Source organism: Zonotrichia albicollis, chromosome 11, assembly GCF_047830755.1.
Source record: "Zonotrichia albicollis isolate bZonAlb1 chromosome 11, bZonAlb1.hap1, whole genome shotgun sequence".
Taxonomy (NCBI): domain Eukaryota; kingdom Metazoa; phylum Chordata; class Aves; order Passeriformes; family Passerellidae; genus Zonotrichia; species Zonotrichia albicollis.
In genome coordinates, this window is record NC_133829.1 from 3,530,102 (window position 1) to 3,557,690 (window position 27,589).

At 40.2% G+C, this 27,589-nt stretch overlaps 1 protein-coding gene across 2 annotated transcripts in view; it reads right to left on the reverse strand.

Moving 5' to 3' along the window:
* The window catches only part of LRRC28 (leucine rich repeat containing 28), a 52,385-nt gene extending 33,621 nt beyond the window's left edge, over positions 1-18,764 (reverse strand). Inside the window, exons 1-5 of one of the 2 annotated variants that reach the window (XM_074549193.1) lie at positions 18,617-18,764; positions 16,178-16,395; positions 12,465-12,505; positions 9,884-9,921; positions 8,601-8,738 (exon numbers count right to left, since the gene is read on the reverse strand). In XM_074549193.1, the coding sequence (XP_074405294.1) occupies positions 8,601-8,738; positions 9,884-9,921; positions 12,465-12,505; positions 16,178-16,360 (400 nt within the window). In that variant the 5' untranslated portion in view covers positions 16,361-16,395; positions 18,617-18,764. Of the gene's footprint in view, positions 1-8,600; positions 8,739-9,883; positions 9,922-12,464; positions 12,506-16,177; positions 16,396-18,616 lie in introns of those variants that run through there. The other variant, XM_026791265.2, reaches the window with a different exon arrangement.
* Between the last annotated feature and the right edge of the window lie 8,825 nt (positions 18,765-27,589).

A 27,589-nucleotide genomic window follows, 5' to 3' on the forward strand; every position in this document is an offset into this window, starting at 1 on the left:
AAAAAAAAGTGTGATTGAGCCAAATTCATTATAATCTTGCTAAAATGTGCAAGAAAGAAGAAAAAAATCAAAATCAATAAAGTTATGTTACAATTTCGAGTGACCTTTAAATATGATAAAACTAATATTAGAAAACTGAAAACACTTGGTCGTTACCTTGTGCTACAATAGGATTTTAGGCTTCCAGTTATTGACATGAAGCCTCCATGCCAGGCTTCAGTTTCAGTTTGTGCCTCATCTTTTTTTCTGATATGAAATGACCACAGAAGTTAAAATCTGTTTCACAAAATTGCAGGTAGTTGAAAATATAATGCACTGAACCATATCACAATTTCTTTTTTTAACTAAGCCCATGCTCATTAAAGGAGCCTAATTTCTAAATACATTTTCCAGTGATTGCTCAAAATTAGAATAGCAAATTTTAAGATGGAATTTTCTAGTCCAATAAGCCTGGTACACAAAGCAATATTTGAATCTCTAATTTAAATGTTACAATGAGAGACGCTGATGGCTTCCTCCAACTGGTTCCCATTAGTTTTCACATTACTGAATTACAACACATACATACTCAGCACATGCATTTCTGAGGACCTGCTGTGCACCCCCAGAATGAGGAATACCAGGAATACCGCAGGCCATTGTTGAAGGAGATACTTTTGTTGGATTTTTTTGTTTCTTAACGTCATTTCTGCTACAGTTACGGGAAATATTTCAGTTCCACTGCACCCAACAGAAGCCCATCTGGATGAAGTGCTGGAACAAAAGCCTACATTGGAACAACATTTTTAACCATAAAATATAGGTCTGGAATTTTTCTGGCTATGTTTATGCTATTTTTGTTACCAGCATCCAGTGACATTATGGACCTTCCGTGGTACACTGAAAAATGTTGTATGATAGTAACAAAGAGGCTTTTAAAAGCCCCTCAACAGGGGGGAAGTGGAAAAAAAAATAACACTAAGAAGGGGTAAGCAGACAAAGAGAGAACAGTGAGCAGCTCTAAGCACAGATGACTCATTCTGACATTCTATACAGGTGAGGGTATACAGGAAAAACTTCAGTTAAGGAAAATTTCCAGGAATTTAATGGAATTCTTTTATTCTTTGTCTTCACGTCCCTCCCCATAAATTTCAAGCACTCAGAAGTACTGGTAGTCCTTCTGAGATTTTAACCCAAACCAAATGTTTGAGCAAGGCAGACTGTTATAAAATCTCAAGCAACCAACATCCTTGAATTAAATAGGTCCCAGTGTGTTTGGACGTGCATGGACGTTGATGCAGAAGGAATAGCAGCTGGACAATGCACTGCCCTGTGCTTGGCTCACCCCTGGCAGCCTCAGAATCCAACCCCTATCATTTCCCATCCACGTTGCCATTTCGTTCCTGACTCCTCCCTGCTGTAATTTCTTTTTTTTTCCCTTAAAATTAGTCCTTAAAGGCTGCCTGGATAGAGCTGTATTGGAGTGTATACAAAGCCAAAACATTTAAAAGCTTTTCCTCCTAGAAATCTAAGGAATGACTTAGAGATACTATCAGGTATTTTTATTGTGCTTCTGGATTAACACAGCATTATTACCAAAGCCTTACTAATCCTGATGTGAAAAACACAACACAGAAACAGGCAAGTGTGGGTAAGTTCTGCATTGATTTAGGAAAAAGTTATAATTAGTTGCTGTTGAACCTAAGAGGTAAAGCTCAGTATGCTGACCCTTGGTTTTTTTACAGCAAACTGAAGGTAGAACTGACTTATGAAACACAGCATATATTTTACAGATCTGTGTAAAGAAAACCTTGTTTTTAATAATTAGGCATCAACTCCTTCACAGAAAACAACATATTATTATAATAATTAACATTTTTATTTAGGAGGCCGTGCTCCTTTAAATAGTCACATACTTCCAGAGTGCAAAGCTCATGTAACCTAATCTGTGTTTTCCTCAAATCCCCACAAGTCCATTTACTTAAAAACACCACGCTCCTGGATGGGTGCCTGGCGTACCAAACCTGGCCCGTCGTGCATATTTTTATCCATGTTACTAAATTAGGAAAGCAGAGTGGACTAAGGTTATGCCAACTTGGAAAAAAGAACAGGGTCTGCATCAGTTTGTGCCTTTGCTTTTAAACTCAGAACCACTATAAAAAAAATTTGAATTTTATTAAGTATTAAAGCAATCTGCCCTAAGCAGAGACAATAATAAAAGCAGAAGGGAAATCTGGGGAGAAAAGGTAAGAAGCCAAATTTATTCCCCTGATTTTGAAGTCTCTAAATCAAAATGTGGAGCACAAGCTCAAAAAAACTAGTTAGGACCACATATTTTCATGCCAGGGTCTAGAGTAAGAATTGAATTACTGGCATGCTGTACCCATCAGTGGAAATCTACTGTGAAAAGAAGGGAGGGAAGAAGTCGTGTTTATGTGCCTTTACTTGAGATTTACTGAAATCCCTTATATTGAGTGCTATTCAGAATTCTAAGTTGGGTATTCAAGAAGTCTTTACCAGTTAAATGCTGGTATGAATAGTAAATACAGATATTGTACTTTACAGCAACATTAAAAAAGTGAGAGAAATGAATATGCAGTTTTCATATCTGGAAGTTTCTCCTGCCCCCAATTAGTGAAGCAAATTCCAAAGCAAAGCAGACTTTGCAATAATCACTCAACATTCCAAGGGTTACTGTATAAACAGACAAAGCAGCAATCAACAATTATCGTCTGATTTATAATTTCAGTAACGACTGAACCCTCTTTGTCATTACAGTGAAGTTGCCTATGCAAGAGAAAATGATGTAGGATTTATCTATAAAAGTTATGTATTTCAAAATTCATCTTCCTGAACTCTTCCAGCCTTCTGGAAGCACAAGCTGGTTCAGTTACAAAACTCACTGATCTTACCGCTATTAATTTCCTATTAACTTAGAGGGTTATTCATTATGGAGAGATAATTATTAATTTCCTAATAATGGGTGGGAAGACTCAATCCTCCCTAACATTAAATATGATCAGCCTCAAAAAGGTGTGGTCTTAACAAATGGAATGGGAACACCCAAGTTCTATTTCTGGCTAACACTGACTCCTGCTGTGCCCTGGAGCAAATCACTTCTGTTAAAAACACTTTTTTTCCACTCTGTAAAATGAGGATAACACTCCCTTATCAGCTTCACAGGATCTTTCTCAAATGCTTTGAAGATAAAGTTTTATAAGCCTACAAATGTATTTTAATGAGTCTTAAACTGATTATATTTCTAAAACAATTTGCCTTTAAAAGGAAAAGGATTTGAAGGGAACTGAAAGGAAGGGTCTCTGTGCTGTTAACCTCCCCTAACATTGCTGCAGTTTGCACTTTAAATACACCAAAAGCACACAGATTCGTTTTCCTTCAGTCTGCCTAAAAGAAGCAAAATGGCAACAAGTGGATGCAAGCTCAGAGGCTCCCCAGAGGTGTGGATGTGCAGGGGAGCCCCCCTTTCCTTGTGCTGGGAGGGAGGCCCCAGCCCTGGGCTCTGGCACAGACCGGCACCCCCAGCTGCTCCCTCACCTGCACCTCCTCTGACTCCAGCAAACAATCCCACTGCTGACTTCTCCTATGATTTGGTCACTTTTTTGTTCTTGGTCAACGCACTCAGCTCTTGGTTTTCAAAGTTCCTGAACAACAAACACAAAGGGAACCATGGTCTAGCCCATGTAAAGACAACTGCTGATTTTTTTTCTCCCTCTTCTTAAAGGGAATTTTGCCAAAAGATGGGCTGGGATCATAAACCATACCCTCTTCTTTAATTACTTAGCTTTTGCTCTTGACTTGGCAAAACATTAAGCTTTTCATTTCAGTAAATCTATAATTAACTCCAGCATGTGCTGAGTAAACATAACCTCACTTTTAATTAAATCTTAGAACAAGATGGTACAAAACTTGCTGTTTCTAAAGAGAAGTACCTTTCAAATAATGGGGAAAAAAACCCTAATCCTTGTCAAATAAGAAACTTGAATCCAAATTTGAGTATAATCCACCCTCTTTTAAGTCATCTGTTCCCCAAACATGCATTCCAGCTACAAGACCAAAATGTAAACCTGAAGAGCCACCACTACACATCAAAGGACTCCAAAGCTAAAATCAAACCAAATCTAAATGGTAACAGCAAAACAGAAAACCTTGGTTTTGGGACTCTTCAAGAATCATTTTTATAATGTATATCACTGGGTTTTTTTTTTCCAAATGACACAATAACTATTACACAAAGAGAAATATTATTTCTGAAGAATGAAAGGAGCTGGAGTATCATGCGCATTATAACCATCAGAAACAAAGGAGACCCTCCTAGTTAGTAATTTGTGAGTGAGAGAATTCAGCAAGATTCAGAAAATTTCCTTCTGACAGTACATGCATATAGAACTAACTCTATGATTCTAAATTAAAATGAAATATCAATTCACTGAACAAAAGGAGAAATCTCTGAAAAAAATGAAGTTCAGCTACTGTGAAAACACAGTGTCATATCTAAGTCAAGCTCTTACATGAACTAATGTAATAAAATAAAATAACCATCTTTCGTTTGTGCTGACTTCTTCCAGTAACATCTTTGGTGTCACACATTTCCAAATGGCCCTCAAGAATTTAGATTATTTAAGTGCTACATTTAAATAGTAGAAAACTTGACAAAACTTACTTCATGTTCAAAAACTGCATTTACCAGAGCCAAATAAATGAACTAAGAAACTGTTACAGACAGCAGCTACAAGATTTACAATTTGCAGAACAAAAAAATGTTGTGCATTTAAATGAAAACAAGTCCTCAAGAGAACTTTAGAACATTAAATCTCTTTTTACTTATCTGCAACTCTTTAATCAGCTCGTCTCTGAAAGGCAGAACCTCTCAGGGATTCTGATTACCCCAGAATGTAGATACTGAAGACTCTGCATTAGGCAGAAGCTGGTCCCCTTATTAATCTTATCTAAAGTATATTCAAAATATGACATTAGGAGAATTCCACAAAGCATTTTCTTCCAGCCATTTGCTATTATATTTCAGCCTGAACACACTTATTCTGAACAAATTTTATCCTTTCTGTCTGATCAAGCTCAGCTGAGCCCCCTGAGCAGCTCTCACAGCTGCAGGAGGCTGAGGGAGCCCCTCAGCAGAGGCAAATCAGACACAGAGCCCCGAGGCCAAAGCTCAGACGGACCCGAGGGTGGCAGCGATTTGGGAGCACAAAGGGAGGACTCTCACCCTCACTACCAGAGTGCCCCTGCACAGGAGGTGCTTCCCCATCTCCCAGGGACACCATCTCCATGCTTCACCCCATTCCCATTTGTTGTGGTGTGTTGCAATATCCTGTTTTACCTTCTCCCTTCCCCCTCGCCCCTCGCTGAGTGTGCCCTGTCAATCAGGCTAACATACCAGCAAGGCGTCGTGTGATAGGTGTCCCTAGTCCCTTGAGACCCTGCCCCTTCACCTGGTTGGTGGCTCACCTGTCCCCTCCCCTTCCCCTGCCCTGAGCTCAAAATGTTAATGAGACCATGCGGCCTCCATTCTGTTAGCAGCAGTGGCTCGGTGCAGACATCTCTGTACCCATGGAATAAACATCTGGCAACCTTCCAGCAGAATCCACTCCCTTTCTCTCCACCATCGCCAGAAGCTCTCTCTCCTGAGGTAAACAGAGTCCTGACAAGCCTGGACTTGCCCCGCTGCACTCTCCAGCAGCCAAGGTATCTCTGGGGTAAAACACCACAGTGCTGCCTTTGGCCCAGCAGCGAAGGTCAGAACTGGCCCAGGCACCATCTAACTGGTTATATTGGGATTCATATTCCAATACCCATTCCCCATCATCAGTGCTCTATTGCCTGATCTCCTCAGGAAGCTAAAGCTGATGTCTCCACACTGGCTGCATGTATTTTTATCATTCTCCCTCATCTCCTGCCTTAAAATGATTTTTTAAAGCTTACTGAACAATCTTGACCATACCTGAGAAAAGCAGAGGGGGTGTCATTATTAAATTCTCCCATGTTTTATTAAAACAAGCACTTCAAAGATTAAAACCTTGCCCATCCCAGTGCAGATAAACCACAGCACAGACTCAACCTCTATCAGAGTCTGAAGATTCTCTACAATCAGACCAGAGGCTTACATCTAAATCCTGAATGCACACCACTTCAATTAGTTTAAAATTTGATTTCTACAAGACAAATCTTAAATACTAAAAATGAACAGTAAGAGCACAATTGTGGAACAAAGCCATTAAAAATGCATAATGAATCAACATATGCTATTAATTGCATTGTTTCTTCCAGCTCTTAATCACAATTAAACAAGACACAGCAAAGAATCATTCTTAAGAATTAAAATGCAATAGAACAGTGGGGTTGTTCAGACACATAATAGCAAACATTTACCATCCAACTGTTCTGCAGCTGCAAGAAGGATATTTTTTAGCAACTGATGTAGGATATTACTGAGAGTATCTTCCTAGATATCCATGGAATTCTGAAAAAACTGACAGTACTTTTAACACCAGACACAGGGAATGGAGACCCAAGAGGAATGCCAGTGCAACCACTCTGAAGTCATTTCCATAAATGACTGTCATCTAAACCCAAAAGCACTTTTAAAATGCAGATCTTTAAATTCTGCACAAGTAGAAGCTAAGTCATATCTTAAATGGCTCCTTATTATAAATTAAGAGCCATTTAGAGCTGTCTTTGCCAGCAGTGCAGTGTCTGCTGCACAGAAAGCAGTGAGCACACAGTAAAATGATGCACTGCAGTGCAATCACATCCCATCCCAGCTCAGCTGAACTTTGCCTGCTTTCCCAACAGAATGCTAGCTGACACTATAATGAAGATTCATGCTACCAGTATAATTAAGGATGAAACAATTCATCAAAATTTATTATTTTGCTCTCCTTTTTCAATTGTTGAGCATAAGTGTTATTTTGAAACTCTGAAGATTTTTTTTAATGAAGTCTTTGAAGTCCTCACAATTTTACAGAGAACATCTAAGAAAACATGCTTGGAAGCCCTCTTTGGGAATTCCTAAACTTCTGTTTAGGAAACAGTGCAATGGATGAACTCTCCAGTGGGCAAATGATGCAGTGTGGGTGAAAGGCCAATCCTGCCTGGGCTGTAACACTCGTGTGCCATCCAGTGCCACTGACAGGGACAGGATGAGCACCAGAGTGGCACAAGGGACACCACCACAAACACAAAGCCCAGTGCACAGCAGCAACACCAGCAGCATTCCTAAGCATGCAGACTTGTCATGCACACAAAAAAACACATTCAGGGACAATGCTCAGGACCAAATTCTCTATAAACTTCAGGAGAAATTTACTGCAGCAAGTCTCAGCTGATACCAGTTCCTAATCAAATGTGGTAGACTCCAAATCAACTCTTCAGTAATGTAAATTATCCTTTTGAAAGTCTTTTTTGGAACCTTTTTAAGTTAATGTGTGAAGTTTTGCAGAAAATGTGTCACTTTTTCTTTGAACAAGTCTTTCTTTCATGGTACAGCACCATAAGGTAAATTATCTTTGAGGAACATAAAGCACACTCAAGTCACTCCTTTCTTTTGAATGTAGGACATCTGAAAATTGATGGAAATTTTATTGGCCCTGGGTCATAATGTTTAACAGGTTTATCTAATTTCATTCCAGAGCATTTACATAGTCATATACAATTTTTTTTCTTTCTAATCATAACCATCCTTTGACTTTTTTTAAGCAGTCTAGAAAAGTGCAAGGAAAGGACAGCAAGATTTCTGCACCCAAAACTTCAAGGAGCATTTGCAGAACATTTCTTGAGAATAAACAATGTGAACTTAAAACACATGAAGGTCACATTGAGAAATTAGTTAAAATAGAGCCAAGAGCTAATCCTGTTAGATTAAGTTAGACCAGTTTTTTGAAATCATAGCCTTAAATTTTTATCATCTCTGCAGATCAGAAAATGCAAATACACCAAATGAAAATTAAAAACCAAAATTAAAAAAGTATTTGAAAATCACCATCATCTTATCTGAACAGATATAAGGGTGATAGAAGAATAATAATGTTATATCTGCTTATCAAAATATTTAGAAGACAAAAACCAATCATTCAAAATCTGCCTATGGCCAACTTTTTTTGACTTTGTGTCACATTTACTTTGAGTAAGTTTTGCTTTTTTATTATAAACTAACAAGACAAACATTTGTTATCTACTGTCACAATGAGCTAGAACTGCCATAGGCAAAGCTGCTGGACATGTGTCTTTTTAGAAAATATGAGATTGAGGCTGTTGGGCGAAAAAAAAGGAAGGAAAGACCGGAATCCTTTCTATTGTGGAAAATTGGGAGAAACATCATTTTATCATAATGACAGTTGTCATTGGCATTTTGTGTCTTCTCAAAGAAGTTCAATATTTTCTTGATACGATGGCAAAGGCTGTTAAATAAATGCATTTTTCCCACTTCAGCAGCATCTCTTAGGACTCTACAAGCACAGAGAGCAGCTTTTCCCTAAGTAGCGCCCACTGGGAGCACTCCAAACTGCAATCCTGCAAGTGCAGGGTGCAGCACTGAGAGCACCAAGGCAGGGCTGTGTGAGGGCTGTGAGCCCCAGGCACTGACTCACCTGCAGGTAAATATTTCAGCTGGTTGTTTGCCAGGCGCAGGTGCCGCAGGGAGCGCAGGCGGCCGATCTCCGGGCACACGATCTCCAGGGCATTGTCACTCAGGTCCAGAAACTGCAGCTTAACCAGGGAGCCAATGGCTTGTGAGAGAACAGATTAAAGCATCAATGTGACCCAGGAGTGACATGAAAACCTCGGGACTGTGAGGGGAGGGCAGGCCCCAGCAGCCACAGCTGTGTGTGAGCACATCTCGAGGTGTTAAAGAGGTCTCACAGCTCAGTGCCATCAATTGTGGGAATGCTGCTCTAGCTCACAAACAGCTCTGCTGGCAGTGAGACAGGGCCAACAAACACGGGGATGTACATAATGCTCCTATCTCCAAATGTAGCCATGATATTTTCTGAAAAATCCTTTCCTTAGGATTTTTTCTCCTGAGAAGCTGGGAGGCCTCAGGAACAGAATGTAAACATTGATTATCTGCTGCTGTGGAATGCAACAGGTGGGTCTGGGATTGGGCTCATGTGGTTGTTTCTAATTAATGGCAATCACAGTTCAGCTGTCCAGACTGTCTCAGTCAGTCACAAGCCTTTGTTAGCATTCCTTTTCTAGTCTTAGCCAGTCTTCTGATGAAATCCTTTCTTCTATTCTTTTAGTATAGTTTTAATAGAATATATATCATAAAATAATAAATCAAGCCTTGTGAAACATGGAGTCAACATTCTCATCTCTTCCCTCATCCTAAGGCTCCTGCCAACACCGTCACATCCAGACCCTCCTCACACAATTCTGCTCTGAAACCACTTTCTCCATTCTCTTCCTTTGACTCTATCCAATTTCTATTCAGAAAGAGCAGAAATTGAACACAAATTCCTCAAGTTGGGAGCATAACTGCAATTAAGACAAAGAAAAGAAACTAGTGCAAGTTCTTGCTCCTTTGGGTTTCAAATCTGTCATGATCTAAAGCAGCAGAGTATTCAGTGTGGTAACTGCCTGAAAGCAGCAGACACTCTGGATTTTTAGTTCCTGCAGATGAGTGCCATTTAGCCTTTTCCCTTTCTGCAATTAGAACTGGAGCAAACAGCATTTAGGTGCATCTGAGAATTCATTAAAAGAATTTAACATAGCATAAACAAGGACATTATCAACTAAAAGCTACACTGGTATATTTTGTATGAAAATCTTTAATGTTTTATGGGAAAATAAAGGAAAAATAGGCCTCTTCAAAAGAAGAAAAATGAATATTTTATGACTCCTGCCACTTATTGTGAGCTGGTAGATTACTTACCTTCAGGTACAACAACTATGTTATTTGAATGAAGGTACCTGGGGGGAGGAGAAAAAGCAGAGGACACCACCTGTTACCCTCAAGGACTTCTGCTACATAATCAGTTTGCAAAATATCCAGTTTCAGACTGAAAGAGCACCCTCAAAGCCATTCCTCCCTATGACCACAAAAGCTGTGCAAACTGTATAAACTGGCAATGGACAGGTACTTAAGTTTCACTTGGATTATTAAATGATTACCATAAAAATAAAAGAAAATTACATACAATTATGTAAAACAAACCATTCACAGTTATAATAATAACAGGCTTTAATTTTGCAAGTCATATGGAGGAAAACAAAAAAGGAAAAGAATAAGCAGAGAGAATAACCAGAATAAATCATATTTGATCACCAAGTTATTTGACACTAAATGCTGGCCAAGGTAAGCAAAAAAAGCCCACACCCACACAAGTAACACAATTACAAACATTTTCCCCTACACATAAACTCTCATACCTTTGGTGAAGAAATAAGCACATGATCTATTCACTCAAAGTGGGTTTTTCAAGCTTAAAGTACATTTTTCAAAAGAAAAACCCAATCCTGCACATGGTTATTTATGCAGCTACAGAGGGTGGCCAGATCTCTCACTAAGAATATTCAGCACCCTCTGATGGAGCACTTCCAGTACTTCTGGTAACATAAACACTGATCTTAGATTTTACACATTTCAGATTTCAATCATCACTGCTGCAAAAGAACAATTGTATCTTGTAGAAAATAACAGTAACAAAATTTTCCAATACTGATATCCAACTGCAAAGGAATATTGAGTACTCAGTGTTCAATTGCTTAGGCACACATGGAATTATTTTCATGGCATATTTTTTCCTACTGTATTCCATTTCCCAAAGTAGGAACCTCTCTTTTCAGGGAGACAGAACAAGGGAAAAAAATGTAAAAATACTTCAACTGCATGGGGCACCTGAACCTTCTCTTTCTCTTTAAAAAGTGTAGTTTGCTAAAAACTTAACAACAATGTAAGAATAGCATACATGTTTGTAGAAATATAGGATGAGCATTCTCTTACCCATTTCAGCTGCAGCTCCTGAAAATATTTGTGAACTACCTCACCTAAGCTAAAAAACCCCTGTATTATGAGGGGTTCATAGCCCAGCATCAGGGGCATGATACACACAGAAAACCACACAAGTGAGATAACTAAGGATGTAAATTTTAGGAAAACAAAAATAATTTAAGTTTGTCTCTAAAAATTAAAAACTACTGTACCAAATTATTCTTGAAACAAATTCTTATTTTGTGGTCTCTTCCCCAACAACAAAACACCTTTTATTGGCTCATCAAAAACTGACTTGTCCTATTAGAGCTACACAAACCACAGGCCCATTGCAGCTCTCTCCAGACCACCAGAATGTGTGGGATAATGGTGGGACAGCTGAGCTTGCTGAACACCAAATAATTAGGCTTGACTCCTATAAATCAGTGTTTGTAAGAAATTATTTTAAACTGTAATTTGAACGGGTTTTCCTAAAAACAGTATCAAATAACAGGGAGGTTTCCTGATGCCCAGTGGCAAATCATGATATGAAATATGAAAATATTAATTTTACTGCTGTCAAGACAGAGGCATGATCAGATAGGATTTGCTCTTGAGTGAGTCAGAGACTGCAGTGAGCTGCAAACCAGTTCAGGCACACTGGACAAGGCAGCAGCAAGGTGGGGTTAAAGGGCCACATGAGGATGCCCAGATCAGCCACTGAGGGCTCCTCACACAAACCCCTCCTGAGGGGAGCTGGCCATTAAATAAACAATCACTGCTCCACCAGGTACTCGTGTGAAACTGAGACAAAGGGCTTGAAAGGGGAGAAAAGGATATTCCTTTTAACCCTGCACTGCCAATCCTACCACAGAAGGGAATCACAACTTTATAAGGAAAGGGGAAGGAAGAAAACATTGTCTCAGGGGCTTAATTAAATTAATTGTCAAAACAATCCAGTTCATGGGACATCCATTTTTTGGACAAGACTGGATAAACTGCTCTGCCTACAGCAATCATCATTCCACAGTTACCACCCCTACGTGCTCATCCCTGCTGCTATTTGACAATCTGGGACTGGGTTCCACAAACTGATTACTGCAATCAGCACCCCTGGGAGCTGGGCTGGGGAGGAGCAGCAGGGGATGGGCTGGAGGCTCTAACCTGTTACCCTGCCTCTGTCACAACCTCTGACCACTGCCCTGGGAGCTTCCAGGGCTTGATCAGTGTGACAAGTCTGCACAGAATTTATGGGGTAAGGTTTTTTTCTCTTAGCAGTATAGACAGTGGTATCAAGTTCTTCTCATACAATAAACAAGAAATTTTAAAAAAATTAAAATTGGACTTCATACATCTCTGTCAGAAAACCCAACAACAAACAAATTAAGAAAATACAACAATAAAAAAATTACCCTTTCTTGCCCTCCAAGAAAACCCTCCACACTTAAGAGAGAAATTATATGCAAGTAATAGAGTCTAGATTATTTTAAGATGAGACAGATAAGCATAATAAAAATATATTAGAACTCCTACACAAACTCACAATTCCACGAGGTTTGGGAGCTTCTGTGCAAGGTTTTCTGGCTGAAAGAGAGTTAGAGATTTTTTAGGTTTCTAAACAAAAACCAGACACGCAAACATTGTGTACCCAAGTAATTTTAATCACCATACTACAAGATGTCAGCAGGAAAAATGGCAACAAGGAATGTCTGTCTATACAATACCCTGGTTCCACACCCCAAGTGTCCATCAGGGCAATCTCAGATGTATCAGGGTGAGCAATTCACTACTGAACAAAACTACAGCCTAGAAGTGACATTATCATGTCCTCAGCAAAATGGGAGTCAGATTTCTGACTGGAAAGATGGATTACCTCATCTCCTTTTGAAAATATATTCAAATAAATGAGTTAGTTGAAGGGAAGAGATTGCTAAGAAGTTGCAGCCTTTACAGACTTCAAGCAGAACAAGAACTACACAAGATGTCTAACCAGAATGTATTTTATAATGCTGCTAAACTGGGAAATGACCTACAATCTTTGTGTAGCTTGATCAATTACCACCAAGCCAGAACTGCTGAATCCATCAAACTAGATTTTCATATTTACATATTAATATGCATATCATTTCTTAACTGCCAACTGATCCCTAGCTGTAATTCTCTTCCTTGGTGGCATTTATAACCATGAGCACATATCACAAAATTGGCTTCACAAGCTTCAGATGTCGTGTTGGAAACTATACTCAAAATTATTCAAAGTTAAGAAGACAGTTTTATTACTTAAGAAACCTGCTTTAACATAGATTTGTTTTAGTGAAAAAAAAAGGGTTACAATACTGATATATGCAGAAATGCCTGCATTTCAAAAGCAGCTTGATGACATAATTAAATTCCTGTTAAAACTAGAAATATTCATGCGAATAAAGATGATGTATGACACCTTCAATAGCTATATTCTCTAAAATAGATAACTTTGGGTTCATGACGGAGAAGCAGGTGACACTCTCAGGTAGCAAGCACGCCCGTGCTGGCCCCCAGCCCCAGCCCGGCTTTGCTCGGAGCAGCGATCGCGGCTCGGCCCGGGGAGGGGCAGCCCCGCTCGGTGACGTCACGGCCGCAGCGCTGTCCCTGAGCCGGCGCTGCCCCCTGGCGGCAGCTCCGCCACAGCGCAGGGACCGCCCCGGCCGGGCCGGGCCGGGCCGACACCGCGGCCGAGCCGGGAAATGGGGCCGGGCACAGAAACACCCCAGCCTTAATGACACAGCGTGGGGAAAAACATTTCACTGCCATCCTACTGCCTTTAGTACGATTAGCATGTTAACCTGAACCACAAACTACTGCCACCACTCCACCTGCTGCGCTGTCAGAACAGGACAGCATCCCATATTCTGAGGCAGGAAATTAAAATCGATCACTCTTGATCTTGCTTCCCACAGCACTAACAAGGCAAACATCTATTTCTTTTTAATAGATGGGGAAATTGGGTACTGGAAGGTTCATGTGATCAAAGATGAACTGGGAAGATTTGGGGCTGGGATACAGGTGTGCTGTGTGATCCATTCATTATGTCACAGCACTCCATCACTTCCCTCTTGCCAATGGAGACAAAAATGAAATTATTCTTAGCCAAGGTAAATTCTGTCAGAGTAACTATCCCAGACATTTCATAAGAGTCATCTGTCAAGGACAAGAGTCATTTGAGAAGAGTAAAGAACAAAAGCTGATTTAGTCATTTATTTTCAGAATTCTGAAAGAATGAACCAGTGGGACAAATGTACCACCTAATTATAAAGAAATATGGTTCAGGTTCTGTTTTGATGGTTATCAATAATGCTCATGCAATTTGAAGTGTTTATTGATAAGCTATTGCTCATCACCTTGCATTAGAGAAGTGTACAGAGGATAGATTTTCCTTCAATAATTTGTTTTCAAGTATTCTCAGCTGAGATTTCCACTCCCCCCACTGCCCCGGTGCACCTGACTTACTATGACTTTACTAAAATTGAGAGCACTACTTGTCTTACCAGTAATAAGAAAAATCTCATTATGAAATTCTGCTCTGTGTGATTTCTGTTCCTCCTGTTTTTCCCTCTCCATCACCTTTAACCTTTTCTCTCAGGACAAGCTCTCCAAAGGTCCCTCCCTGCTGCTCTCCAGGTTCTCTCCAGTTCACCCAGGCTGTTCGTGGCTATCAAACTCTCAGCTCCAGCTTGTGCTTTAACAGCATCAATAATTACTTCCTTCTGCTTTTAATGGAGATTGTCAAACTTTCCACGTTCCAAAAAGACATCTGCCTTTTTTTGTAACATGCTGCTGACTTGATCTATTTTGGTCCACTACAACTTCCAACATCTCTTCTGTGGAACAGATGCTCAGTGAATGACACCCAAATTTGTTTGCCTTGTTCCAACAATAGTGCTGAGCACTTGAATGAGAGCCCAACAAGGCACATTATGAGCAAGTTATCCTGATTGCTGTGAATCTAATCAAGCTCTGCTTCACGCTGTTTGAAAGCAATTTTGCCTAAGTATGACCTACATTTTAACTTTTGTTTCAGTTTCTTTATCTAGGTCTTAACACTTACATACAAAACCCTCCTTATTGTTTCATCTTTTGAGCAGTGCAAAGTTTGTGAACTTACTGCACTAAATCATCACTGAATTTCACAAAGTGTCAAGGCAGAGCTGTTTACAGCCTTTGGCTAATTTTACAGCAGTTTTGATTTGTAACTATGAAACTTATCCTCCTGTTAAATTATTGCACATTATTAAATTACTGCCCAAAACCAGAGTGCTAAAATAATTCTCTACAGTACATGGCAACTTAAGTGACTCATTTAAGATGAAGAAAAGGCATAAAATCTTCAGAATTTAAGCTTTTGGCCCTTAAAGTGGAGTACTGGACTCATTCTAGGAAACTCTGAAAACTGTACAATTTTGGTGAATTTTAAGTAGTCATGCCCTACAGCTCCTCTACTGTTGCTATTATTTTATCTCTCATACCCTGGAAGAGCCCACCAAAAAAAACCCAACAAATTCAAACCAATCAAGGGACCAAAAATGAAAACTTGGAGACTTGAGCCTCTTGAGGGTAGCAAATTCTGACTCTATAGGATAGAGTCTTACCAGCTCAGAACATTTCTCACAGTTATTTTACTGCCCCACACTGAGTTTTGAGGTCACAACATTGACTCAGGGTGAGAATTTCTCCAGTTCAGGGAAAAACAGCAAAACAAGAAGAAATCCCAGAAGAAAATCCCACATTAATTGTGACATATAACTGTGTTCTCCTATCAACAGCAGCCCATAGATACAAGTTTTTACTGGCACCTTAACAGGTTTGGAATTTGACCCTGGGATTGACATTGCCTTGGAAATTAGGCACACACCAAGGGAAAAAGTCATTCAGCCTAATGAAGAAATGTAGAATAGACTGCACAGCATCATCTAACAGGAGAAACAGACCACTTATGTGAGTAAAACATATTGGTTAAATAAAACTCTACAAAACAATAAGCCTGACAAGAAAAGCTCCAGAAGGTCTTGAGAGCTGGAGGAGGGTAACCATAAAATGTCATGAACATCCATTTATCATTCTCTACATGACCTAAGCAAGTTCAAATACTCACATCTTACAGCTGATGGCATCTTTCAGGGTCAGATTATCTATAATATAATCTCTTTTTGTTTTCTGTTTCAAAACCCAGCATTGCTAAGCACACAGACAGTAAACATTGCAATAAAGAGACTGCCGTACCAATGTGGTCAGGGAATTTCTTTTCATGTAAAGTCTCTCCAGGTACTGCAGCCCCTCATCTTTCAGTAACTCCAGAGGGAAGTGATGGAGATTTCTGTAATTCAAGAACAAGTTCTTGTGCCTCTCCAGCTTTGCCTCAGAGATTGTTTTACACAGTTCTGATGCCATGACTAAGCAGCACATCTACTGCATCGCCTCTTCGCAGAGCAGAGCCATTTCTAGGAGACAAAAAGAGGGAAAAAGCCCAAAGTATTACCAAGGTGTGGCCATGCATTGTTTGGAAATTTGTCATCCTGATTACAGATTCTCTGATAATTTATCTAAACACACCTGTTCCAGGTAATATACAAAGTCCCCAGAACACCCACACCATAAGCTATGTTAGAAGCAAGTCTTTGACTACTTTCTGGAATAAGCTTTAGTGCATTAGAGACCTGAAATAACAAAATCTTTGTTATATTTGTTTATATTTAATGCTTTTTAGCTTCATACAGGTTCAATGGACCTTTTGGATTATTTTATCAAAATTGCCACTACAAGAAGAAAATAAAAGCAACTTCTTTTAACCATTACTGATGTCCCACATCCTGTCCCATGTGCTAAAAGAAGAACCCACAGATAAGAAAAACACACAATTAATACAGGATTTTAGTTTCAAATTATTAAAAAACACCATTATCTTTTAAGGCACTAAGACAAAAGGCAATGAAAGTTTGAAATGCTTTCCCATATAAAATTGGTGGAATAAGTTGGAAGAGGTAATTGGGAGCCATTTAAAAATAATACACTAAGATATGAGAAATCTGAAACTTGCAGTGAGAAAGTTCATAAAGGGTTAGATAAGACAGCAGATTTTCAGCTTGCTCTACTAAAAATAAAACCAGAAAGAACAAAGTGTCAAGTTCTAACTGACAATTTCCAAACCAGAAAACAAAAGCAGGAGGGCAAATTAAAAATTAACTTGTATCTGAAACCTGACTTGATTCAACTTGTTTTTCATATATAACTAAAATTCAAGTCATTATTATGCTGTCTACTTTAGACAACAACAGCAATGCTGCATCTTTTCAACTATCTCATAAAAAAACATAATAAACCCAGACTGTTCATTAATTTAAAGTTACCATTTTGCTACAGAATTGTGTATATAAATTAATTCCCATTAATGAAAGGCAAGGACTCAGAACTGCTTCCCACCAATAACATCTTCTATTTTAGTTCAATCCTTCACTGAAGGAGAGGTTTCTAATCATAACAAATATTGGAAGTGAAGGCCCTGAATCATAAATCCCATCTGGTTATATGCATGGTACACAAAACTCCAGAGTGACAACCCAACCATACATGTAAATCATTAGTTTGAGGAGTTCCCTTGATTTGCAGATAACAGCTCTCAGCAGTGATCAGTGTCCTTCTGGACCAATACACATTTGTGAGGTTTTAAAGAGGTTTTTCACCATTGTCTCTTCATTAGCTGTTTGAGGGAACAGGACACACACTCTGGCCCTTGGCACTCTTACATTAAAGCTCTTTTAGACCAGAAGAACAAGGAAATTACAATTCCCAACTCTACTTCTGTGATCAGCATTAAAATAATTCCTGGAAAAGTGTTTAAAATTTTTAATGGGCATAGTGTGAGAATTTATTATTAACCTCTACAATATAAGACAAGGTAAAGGAAAGCTCATCCTTCTCTGAGTTTTTTTAAATCAGAAGTTGAGAAATGACAAAACACACACACAAATATCCAACAGCCTTCCAATTTTGTGCAGAGATGGTTTTCAGGTGTCCTGCACTTGTGGGCTCCTCTTCACAGAGCTGTGGCTCCATAAAACACCTGCACATTTAGCCATGGCACACACGGACACGCAACGCCACAGATGCAAAGTCCAGTCACAATCTACTCTGGCTCTTACTTCAAAGGAACCTCCTCCACTCCCTTCCACCACCAGCCAAACTTTTCCTCTCTCAATTATCTTTTTCCCAGGATGAGGTGCAGCCTTACTGAAGGGGAACAGCCACAACCATGCTCTTTAAGGAGAGTAAAAAACAAGGATGAGAGCTGACAGCACCCAGGGACCACGGCCCCGTGAGGGACCGGGACATTCAGGGAGGGCGAGGAGGATGGGGACGGGGGAAAGGGGGTGAATTAGGGGAACAGAGATGGGAAAGAGGAAAAGAAGGGGCAGAGGGGCGCACCGGGCAAGGGGGACACGGGGAAGAGAAGGAGAAACGGGGAGACAAGGAGGGAACGGGACAGACAGCGGCGATGGGGCCCGGCCACAGCGCGCACCCCCTCACAGAGCGGTGCCGTGCCCGCGCGGTCCGGCGAGCAGACAGCAGGGGCAAAGCACCGGGGACAACCTCCCACCGCCAGGACCCGATCAGCTTGGCCCTGTCCCCGTCCCCCCTCGGCCCGGCCGGGTCACAGCCACTCACCGGGGCCGCCGCAGCGGGAGCGGCGCCGCCGCCGGCCCAGGGACCCGGGGGCGGGACGGGCCGGGCCGGGCCGCGCGAGACCGCGGCTGCCGCGCGGCTCTCGCGAGACACCGCCCCGCCCCGCCGCGGGTGCGACCAATCACAAGGCTCCGTCTCTCCCGCCTCCTTCCGCCAGCCAATGGGAGCGCGCCCTCCCTCAGCGCTACGGCCGCCCCTCGCTGTGGGCTATGGGGCCGCGGGCGGTCCCGGGGTGCCAGGTCTCTGCTGGTGTCCGGTTATTCCCGGTCTGTGGTCTCTGCCGGTGTCCCGGTGATCCCCGTCTCTGCCCGTGCTCAGGTGTTTCAGGTGTTGCTGGTGTCCCGGTCCCTCCCGGTGCGGCTTCATGAGCGAACATGGGAGCTCCACTTGCCTCCCCGCGTGTTCACACAGCCTCCGGTGCTAACAAGTCACCCCTGATTGATCGCTGATAAAGGAGAACATAATTTGCTGATAGAAATTGAGTTCAGGGACCACCCTCTCCCTGCCTTTTATTTCTGTGTTAACACAGAGTGGAGGCGCTCAGAGGGTCCTGCCTGCACCCACCACCTGCCACCACGAGCATTTTTACCCATGATAGTTGCCCTGTGGAAATGTTTTGATTTTATGTGTATTCACTCTAGAATGGCACGTAAAGGCTTGTTTGTGTCTTGTCAGTTCTCTGCTGACAGCTAATTCCCTCATCCTCAGGGTATTTAACATCACTGGGTATTAAAAAGTTGCTCTTTGCTGAAGATAACCTCTACAGCTGGCTAAAAAAAGAATCTCAGCTGCAGAAATCCTCTTTCCAGTTTCCACAGACTAATTATTATAAACTGGTCTGAACGAGATTCACGCAGCAGGTCTGCAGGGTTACCAAGATGAACACCTTGCAGAAGATATTTCTTCCATGTATTCACATAACTTTCACTTGAAATAAATCAACATGCAGAAAAGCTTGAGATCTTTTCCCTTGCAGACTCGTTCCTCTCTTTTTCAGTTCTAAATAAAGAATAGCAGTTCTTAATGGCTCATTTGTCATTTTCCTGCACTTGAAAGACAATAATTGATTGTGACAACTACACTTGCTCCATCTTACTTTGCAATCACAGTTTTTTTGGAGTTATTTTTTTTCAGAAAAAAATAGATTGGGTTTTGTTGAAATAATTTACCCTTCAAAATTCACCCTCCTCCATATTTATCATATCATTCTGTATACATGATTTCTTACTGTGGTTGATAGCACTTGTCTGTTTTTTTCAGCTGATGTTACAAAGTGGCCTGCTTGTAGACCACCATGGTTTTAAAAACAGCAAAAACATCACACTTCTTAATGTCACTTTGGTCTCACTCTATAAATATCTGAGAAATTAAAAGTTAAGCTTATTTCAGACCAAAGTAGAAGCTGAATATGAGGACTTTTAGCAACATGTTCCTCAGAGAAAATTCAATGTGTCAAACCAAATGTACTTTTCCAGAATATTGAGTCGTTGATCAGGACAGAAACTGTGTTTCTGTCTTCTTCTACTGAAATAGAAAATGAAAGATGAAGTTTTTTTCCTGGGAGACCTGCTCTTAACAGAGCCAGGATACTTAATGTATTTATTTACACATAAGTTGTAATGGTTTGGGGTTTTTTTGGTAGGAGGTTCTTTCAGAGAATAACAGGTAAGAGATAAGATTACTGCACTCTGATATTGTTGAGAGCAAATTGTGTTGGTTCTTTTCTGCTCACACCAACTCACATCACTTTTTCTTGTGTCTTTCCCCCTGAAAGGTCACCCAGAATTCTCCCTTCGTTGTTTTGTGTAGCCTGAATCATCACACTCATTCATTCTCTGTTTTTCCCCCTCAGCCAGTGCCATGGTGATCTGTGAAAAGTGCTGCTCTCAGACCTGAAAGCTGATCCCCAAAGCTCTGATCCTGCCCAGCACAGGTGTCCAGTCTTGCTCGTGTAGTCACAAGGCTAAAAATGATGAGTGGAGCAGGGATTTTGGAATCTGATCTTCATTTACCTCATGGTTGCCAAGTCATTCTCCTCTAACTCATCACACTAGTGCAATCTCTCTGCTAAGTAAATTTTACTCATTTTTTACCCTAATTTAATCCTTATTTTTGTGCTTCTGAGAGCATGGGAGGCTTGACTTTTCCATCTTGCTAAGAAGGATGGCTGATCTTATCTATGCCTACATAAAGAAACCAATAAATCTTGCTTTGAAATGCCAGTTTAAAGTAGATCTATTCAAGTAGTTTGCAGTTGTCAGTGGCTTCAAGATCCACCATCATCTGTGGTTTACTGGAAAAAATCCAGTGGCTGGAGCACAGCTTCTCTGGTGATCCCTTGTGTGTGCTGAAATCACACAAGGCAGATGAAGATAGTGTGAATAAAAAGAGATGATGCTATACCAGATTTATTACACAAGGCAACTATTTGAGACTGATAACTTTGGGGAGATGTAATTGGAAATACCTTTGCATAGTAAAATTTTATGCCAACATTTTCTTTTGTTTTGCTGACTAAAACATGAAGAAATTATTTTTATTGAGGTTTTTATGACAAGTTTCCTAGCTCTCAATGTCACAGACCTACAAGATTCAAAGTACCTCAGTGAATTTCTGAATTTGAGTCCTGAACACTGTGAGGTTCCACCTCCCTAATAATCCTGCATGAGTCTTTTCCACCCAGTGCTGTGGATACCACTGATATTGAATCATGTGCATTAAATTAGACTTTGTAAATTTGGAATATGATAAAAATATCCACTTCGCAATTAAAGGTCAGTTTTTAGCAGCAGGAAAATTCAGTGTGATTGATGCATGACACCAAGAGAGTTTCTCCTTCAAGGTCAGGTAATTACCAAGTATTTTTATTCTCTGCTCTTCAGTGTGTCAAGTAGCAGCACAAAATAGGCTTTCTTGGACATCACCGTGTTCTGAGAATTATGGTGAGGCACAAACCCGTCAGTAAACACTGAGCTCATGCAGCTATGCCTGGTGCAGAGAAGTCCTGTGGGCTGGAGGAATCTTCTAGGCACAGATCAATCCAGTGATCAGCAGATGGAGATTCAGCTTTCTGGAGGTTCTGGTGTGTTAGCACAAGTGTGTGAAGCAGTAGTGACCCAGCCTGCTGCATCTGCCAGCTCTCACAGCCAGAGAACATCTTTGCCATGCTCAGACTGGAGAAGAATCTACTTAACACATGCTTGGGACATTTGGAGTGGTCAAGGAAAATGACAGAGCTCTCCTTTACGTGGCAGGGTTCCAGCACAGGGGCCGAATGCTTTGTGCTGTCCTACTGTCTTCTGCTTATCCCTAGAAAATAAACATTGCCTGGAATTTTGAAAGCTCTTATGCAGTTGAATATGCAATTTCATTTTCCTGCTCTTACGGACACCAAGGGGTGGTTTTCTTCCTCATCTGAGGACTAAAAACTTCCATTTCTTCAATTTCTTCTATTGTTCTTTGTACAAGAGCCAAGGGCCTTGTGTCATCATCAGGTTCTGCAAAGACTTGAAGAAGCAAACAGAACATTTCCAGTTTGCATCCTTTCTTGTAGAATTTCAAATCTTCATTCTTCTTACCCTTGTTTTCACTTTACACTATCTTATATAAGATGTTTTCAGTCAATCCAGATTTCATATACACAATGATACAAGATTCAGTTGGTATAAATGTCAAGAATTTTGCATCTATTCTTTAAACAGGAGGTTTATTTTGCATCATACATCATTTGTTGACTTGTCTCTGGTACGAGAAAGAAACAAACTCTGTAAAATGTTTGGTCTTTACTAATGGAGAAAGAATCCATTCTCCAGAAAGTCCTTGTTCTTCTTAGGAAGCCTTTTGTAACTTTCAGTTAGTAATTTTGGTTTAGGGACAAAGCTCTCTTATTGGAGAGGAATAAAGTTACAGTGACTCATCACAGTTCTGCTGACTGTGATTCCATAAATGCTTTAACTCTGCCTTTCTGCAGCAGTACAAAAGTGGGAAGGCAGATGGAGCTCCTGCACACCGAGTGCCAGCATGCCAGTATTCAACCTTTAGACATCATCCACCTTTGGCTCAGACCTTTTTATTTTCAGTTTATTCTTTATTGTATTTGTTAAACTGGAACTGACTCCTTTTTCAATGGCACAGTAATGCTAGTGAAAAACCTAATTTCAAGGGAAGTTATTTGCACTGCCTGGTATGCTTCAAATCAGCATGGCTCAAAATGGAAGCTTTTAAAACAGTTTATTGCTAATTTGGGCTGAACTAATTTTTGAGGGAAATTTCCTGGTAATCACATTGATTCTGTTGTGTAATAGACTCCCAAAGAAGTAATGGAAAGCACTGGTCATTTGGACAGGCTGCATTTGGAATGGGACAGCCCTAATACAGAATAAGCAAGCAGTGGATTTTGTCCCTGATCATGCAGTTTCTGCTCATTCTGAATTCCCACTGATCTAATTAATCTCAATTGGAAAAAGAACAATGCCTCACTGAGTGCCCCAGAAACCAAATTCCTCTGTTAATGTGTTAAGCAAATACAACAATAGGCAGAATCAACATTTCTGCCTCTGCTCCATGGGGAAATCTCAATATGGGATCACTGCAAAGGTACCAAACCAGCAGCTCCCCATGGCTTTTCAGCTGTTAGTCCTGTAAAGGCTGTGAAAGGAGCATAAGGCTGATGTGGAGGTATTTTGTGCTACCTCTTGTTGACAAGATAATCATGACTTTCAAATTAATTTTAATTAACCAAATATTATTTTTCAACTTGCTGACATTGCTGTATGTCACAAATGCATTAATGAATAAAATTTTGTTTATTGTTTGGAATTCTCTTTATGAAACTCTTTAAATGTGACTGATTTGGTTAAAGTCACTTAAAATATTGTCTCCAGTTTTGCTTCGTTCAAACCAATAAAGTAGTAAAACTTGAATAGCAAATTTGGACAGCACATGGACACTTATTATTTTCAGGCAACAAATAGCATGAAATGTTCTTTGGTCTATTTTTATGTGTCCTCAATAATATTATTTTTTACTACCGCCCTCGGCTGCCATCGAATCTCTGTGGTGGTGATTTCTCTCCATCCTTCTGCCTGCCCCAGGTTTCCTTTCTTTTCATCTTCACTGCATTTCCCTTCAGTCCAGCTGACAGATCTGCTGAGTTCATAATTGTCAAAAGATTCCCCAGCATTTCTAATGATTCGTTGGATCTGATTTGACCAAAAGTTGTTGTTAATTCAACTGAAATCAGTAGTTTTAACATTAAACATTAATTATTCTGAAGTTGTTCCTTCTTCCAGATACCAAACCTACTCCAATTATTTTATTGCTGCCTAATGTTATTTTATTTTTTCTCTTAGCCATTTATTCTTCTGAGAAGTCCCATGATCTGGTGTTGAAACAAATTCATGTCTTGTAGAGAGACTCCACATCATCAGCAAAGCTCCATTGTTCCTATAAATTTACTTTAAAACTTTGATAAAATATTAAATCCCTATACTCTCACCCTCACAGTACCATAATTTTAGCATATATAGGATTGAAATGAAAGTATTTTAGTGACAATACACACACTTGAAGTTACATTTTTATCTATTTATGAGATGTTTGTATTTCCTATGGAAAGATTTCAAGTGAGGTGCCAAATGTCTTGGTTGTATAAGGTGACCAGTTTTGTAATTTAATTCCGCCATTCATTTCAGAAGGGTGTTAACTCTGTGACCTGTTACATTATGATAGAAATGAGGCAGGTGGTGAGCTATTTTTCATTCCAAGGGAATATAAATAGTGAAGGGGGGCAGCATGGTGTATATGCAGCTCTTTGATTTATGCAAGCATATTGTGGAACTTGTTTGAGGGAAGTCAGATATAGAAATCTTCTGTTCCTGAGACCAGTGGGAGATTTGCTTTTAGAGACCTTGCTGGGTTTCTCCTTTTCATGTCAACCATCCATGTGGTTACAGCTGGGATCTGACCTTTCTTTTTATTGAACACTCTAGGAATAGCTTAAATATACACCAGGATGCTCCACGTGTTGGGGAGACACTCAATGGGCTGTTTCCTGTCAAACACAGAAAATTTATTTTTTGAGAAAAGCCAAAGATCTTTCTTCTCTTGTTAAAGCTGTGTTTCCTCTTAGAAATCTTCCATGGGAATTCTTGAGCACCTTGTTCTGAGAGCTCTGAGTGAGGAACCACAGTGCAGGCGCACTGGGCTGGGGAGCCCTTGGGCAGTGGTCAAGGTCTTGGACTGCTGACTCTGGGTACTTTTTTCCAAGTCCACACCTCCTTCCTGCCTTTGTCCCATTTGCACCACAACACTGATAAAGATCTTTCCACATTATAAAGTCATGGCACAATATTTGTTACCAGCTCCCCCTTGCCTCGCTGTAAGGAGAGTTTGGGACAAAATGTCTTTGTGTCTGGCAGAGCTCTGCTCCCAGGGAGCTGTTCCAGGCCATCTGTCTGGAGCAGGGTAACATCTTCTGCCTGACCAAAGGAGATAATGCAGCCTTCATTCAAAAGTAAAATGAAGACTCAGAGCCATTTCTGCTGAAATTATTTCGCTGAACCTATTTTTCATTTTGCACCAAAGGCATAAGAAAAAGAACCACATGCCATATAGACTCTTCTAGAGATTAATGCCACAAAATTCTGGGCCAGTGAAATAATTAGGTCTGTTAAACCCTTTTTGTGCTTTTAGCATCATGGTCAATGAGTTCAAGCTTTTCAAATACACATTATATACTTAGAACAGCTCTCCTCTGTAGTGATGGCACCTTCATAGCCCTGAGCCAGGGATACACATTGCTACAAATTAGAAATAGCCCCACCAATACAGCTACAGCTTCATTACAATTCTTAAATTAATGTGTGTTTCTTTCATAAAATAGAAGCCAGCCAACCACACACAAAACACAAAATTTGCCTACTGAGGAATAAATCCCTGTCAGCATCCCAGTGCTGCACTCTGGTCCCATGTTGGGTAGGGCTATGGATAGACACACTGCTATCAGGAAATAATTTAATTTTATTTAGATGCTTGAAAAACATCTAAAAGAGGAAATTTATACCAGAACTCTTTTGTGTGGTTTATATCTTGGACAAATGGCCACTCTCTGTGTATATCCAGTCCTTAGAGGTTGCTCATCTGTAATGTGACTCCTGACAAATGGATCAGTCTGGATTTGGAAAACCACGTGGATAAGTGCACCATGATTTGGCCTCTATGTTTTAAAAAATCAGTCTAAATAGTGTTAGTGTACCCCTACATAAGTGGAGAAAGAGAGAAAACTGATATTAGGAAATGGAGAAGCCCACTTCCCTGGAAGATTTATGTGGTAGAGTATGCCAGCCTTTAACAGCATATGTCAAGTGTGTAGAGGTTGATGACAGGGTATGTTCTATTCTGCTGATGGGAGGGCTCAGCTCCCAGTGACTTTGGCCATCCCCGAAGCAGAGAAAACCATGGCAGTGAAGCAAATAACTTTTTCCTACTTCCATTTGCAGGTGTTTCCTCCCTGATCTCTTCACCACACATGCCTGACTTCCAGAGCAATTCGGGATGAATGGCAAATCCTTTGTGTTTGAAAAACTGTCCTTTTCCTTTGGTTTCTGTCTTGGAACCCCATGAAACAACCACTAAAGATACTTTTCTGGCTGAAAGACAAAGTCAAGGACCAGTGCACAACAACAGCAAAGTTAAGTAGATAAAAGCATCACAACATAAGGGCTTAAAAGACTCCCAGTGTTCTGACCTCTGCTGTCAAATAGTCTGAGTTCAATACCTGGTAGGAAAAGAATCCAAAACCCACAGAAGATGAACCATGCAAAGGGGACTTTCCTTGTTCAGTAGGGACAGAAGTTATGCCTTTATATTCAGACACGGTGAGTATTTGTTGTAGGGGGCTCTGTCAATTTAGCTACAGCATATTGTTCTATTTGATTTATTCGGATTTTTCAATTTTATCTTTCCTCCTCAAATTCTACCTGTGGCACAGAACTCAGCAATATGCAAATATTGCAAGAACATTGCAACACATCTCAAAAGTATTTCTCTTTCTCTATGCTTTTATTTATATAAAGCTAGATTAGGGGAGCATCTTTGCAAAATCAATTACTTAGTAAAGCTGAAATTCAGCTCAATGTGAACTCTTCCATTTGTTCATAACATTGGATTCCACATTATAGCTCTAAGTGCAATAATATGAAATATCCAAGGGATTGTACAGATTCTCATCTTGGGAAGTTCAATGAGAGCAAACTGCAGTGGATGTTAGAGCAAGGAAGAAACCAAGCTTGTTTTTAGAAATGGGTATCAAGGAAAAACCAGAATAGAACAGGGCTCTCACAGAACTGAGTAAATGATTTTAAAATTTGCTGCAGACAGAAGGTCACTCAAAAATGAAGGTAGGCCCATATTCTTCAACCTCCCTACCAGCATCAGGTAGCCAGGGGAAGCAGATCAGTTAAAATCAGTGTGTGGGGAGAAAATAACATTTCCACTCAATGATTTATGCTCAGTATTTCATTGGTGTATAAAAGCACTGCTAGCAAAGTAGTTTTATGCATATTTTAAAAGGCTGTTTCACTTGATCAGAGACAGGAAGGCCATGAAAGACTTGTAGATGGCAAGTTTATAAAAGGAAAACAAATGGAAGGGAAATAAAATCCCTTTCCACCAGTATTTTACTTTCCCAGCCCATGTGATAGACATAAGCAAACTTCTCATTTCACTCCTGGCACTTAGCAATGTTCCCCACTGTTTTCAGATCCCTCGGACTTTCCTTCTTTCCCATCACTCAATGAAGAGATAAGTTATCTTCAAAAGGCTTAGATATAAAGTCTAGTGAAATTACAGAAATAGAAATATGTACTAATCAGAAAAGCAAACCTACTCTCATATCTAAGTTTACATGAATACTATCAGTATTTAAGCCAAAACCATTTGATTTCCCTTGTGCTT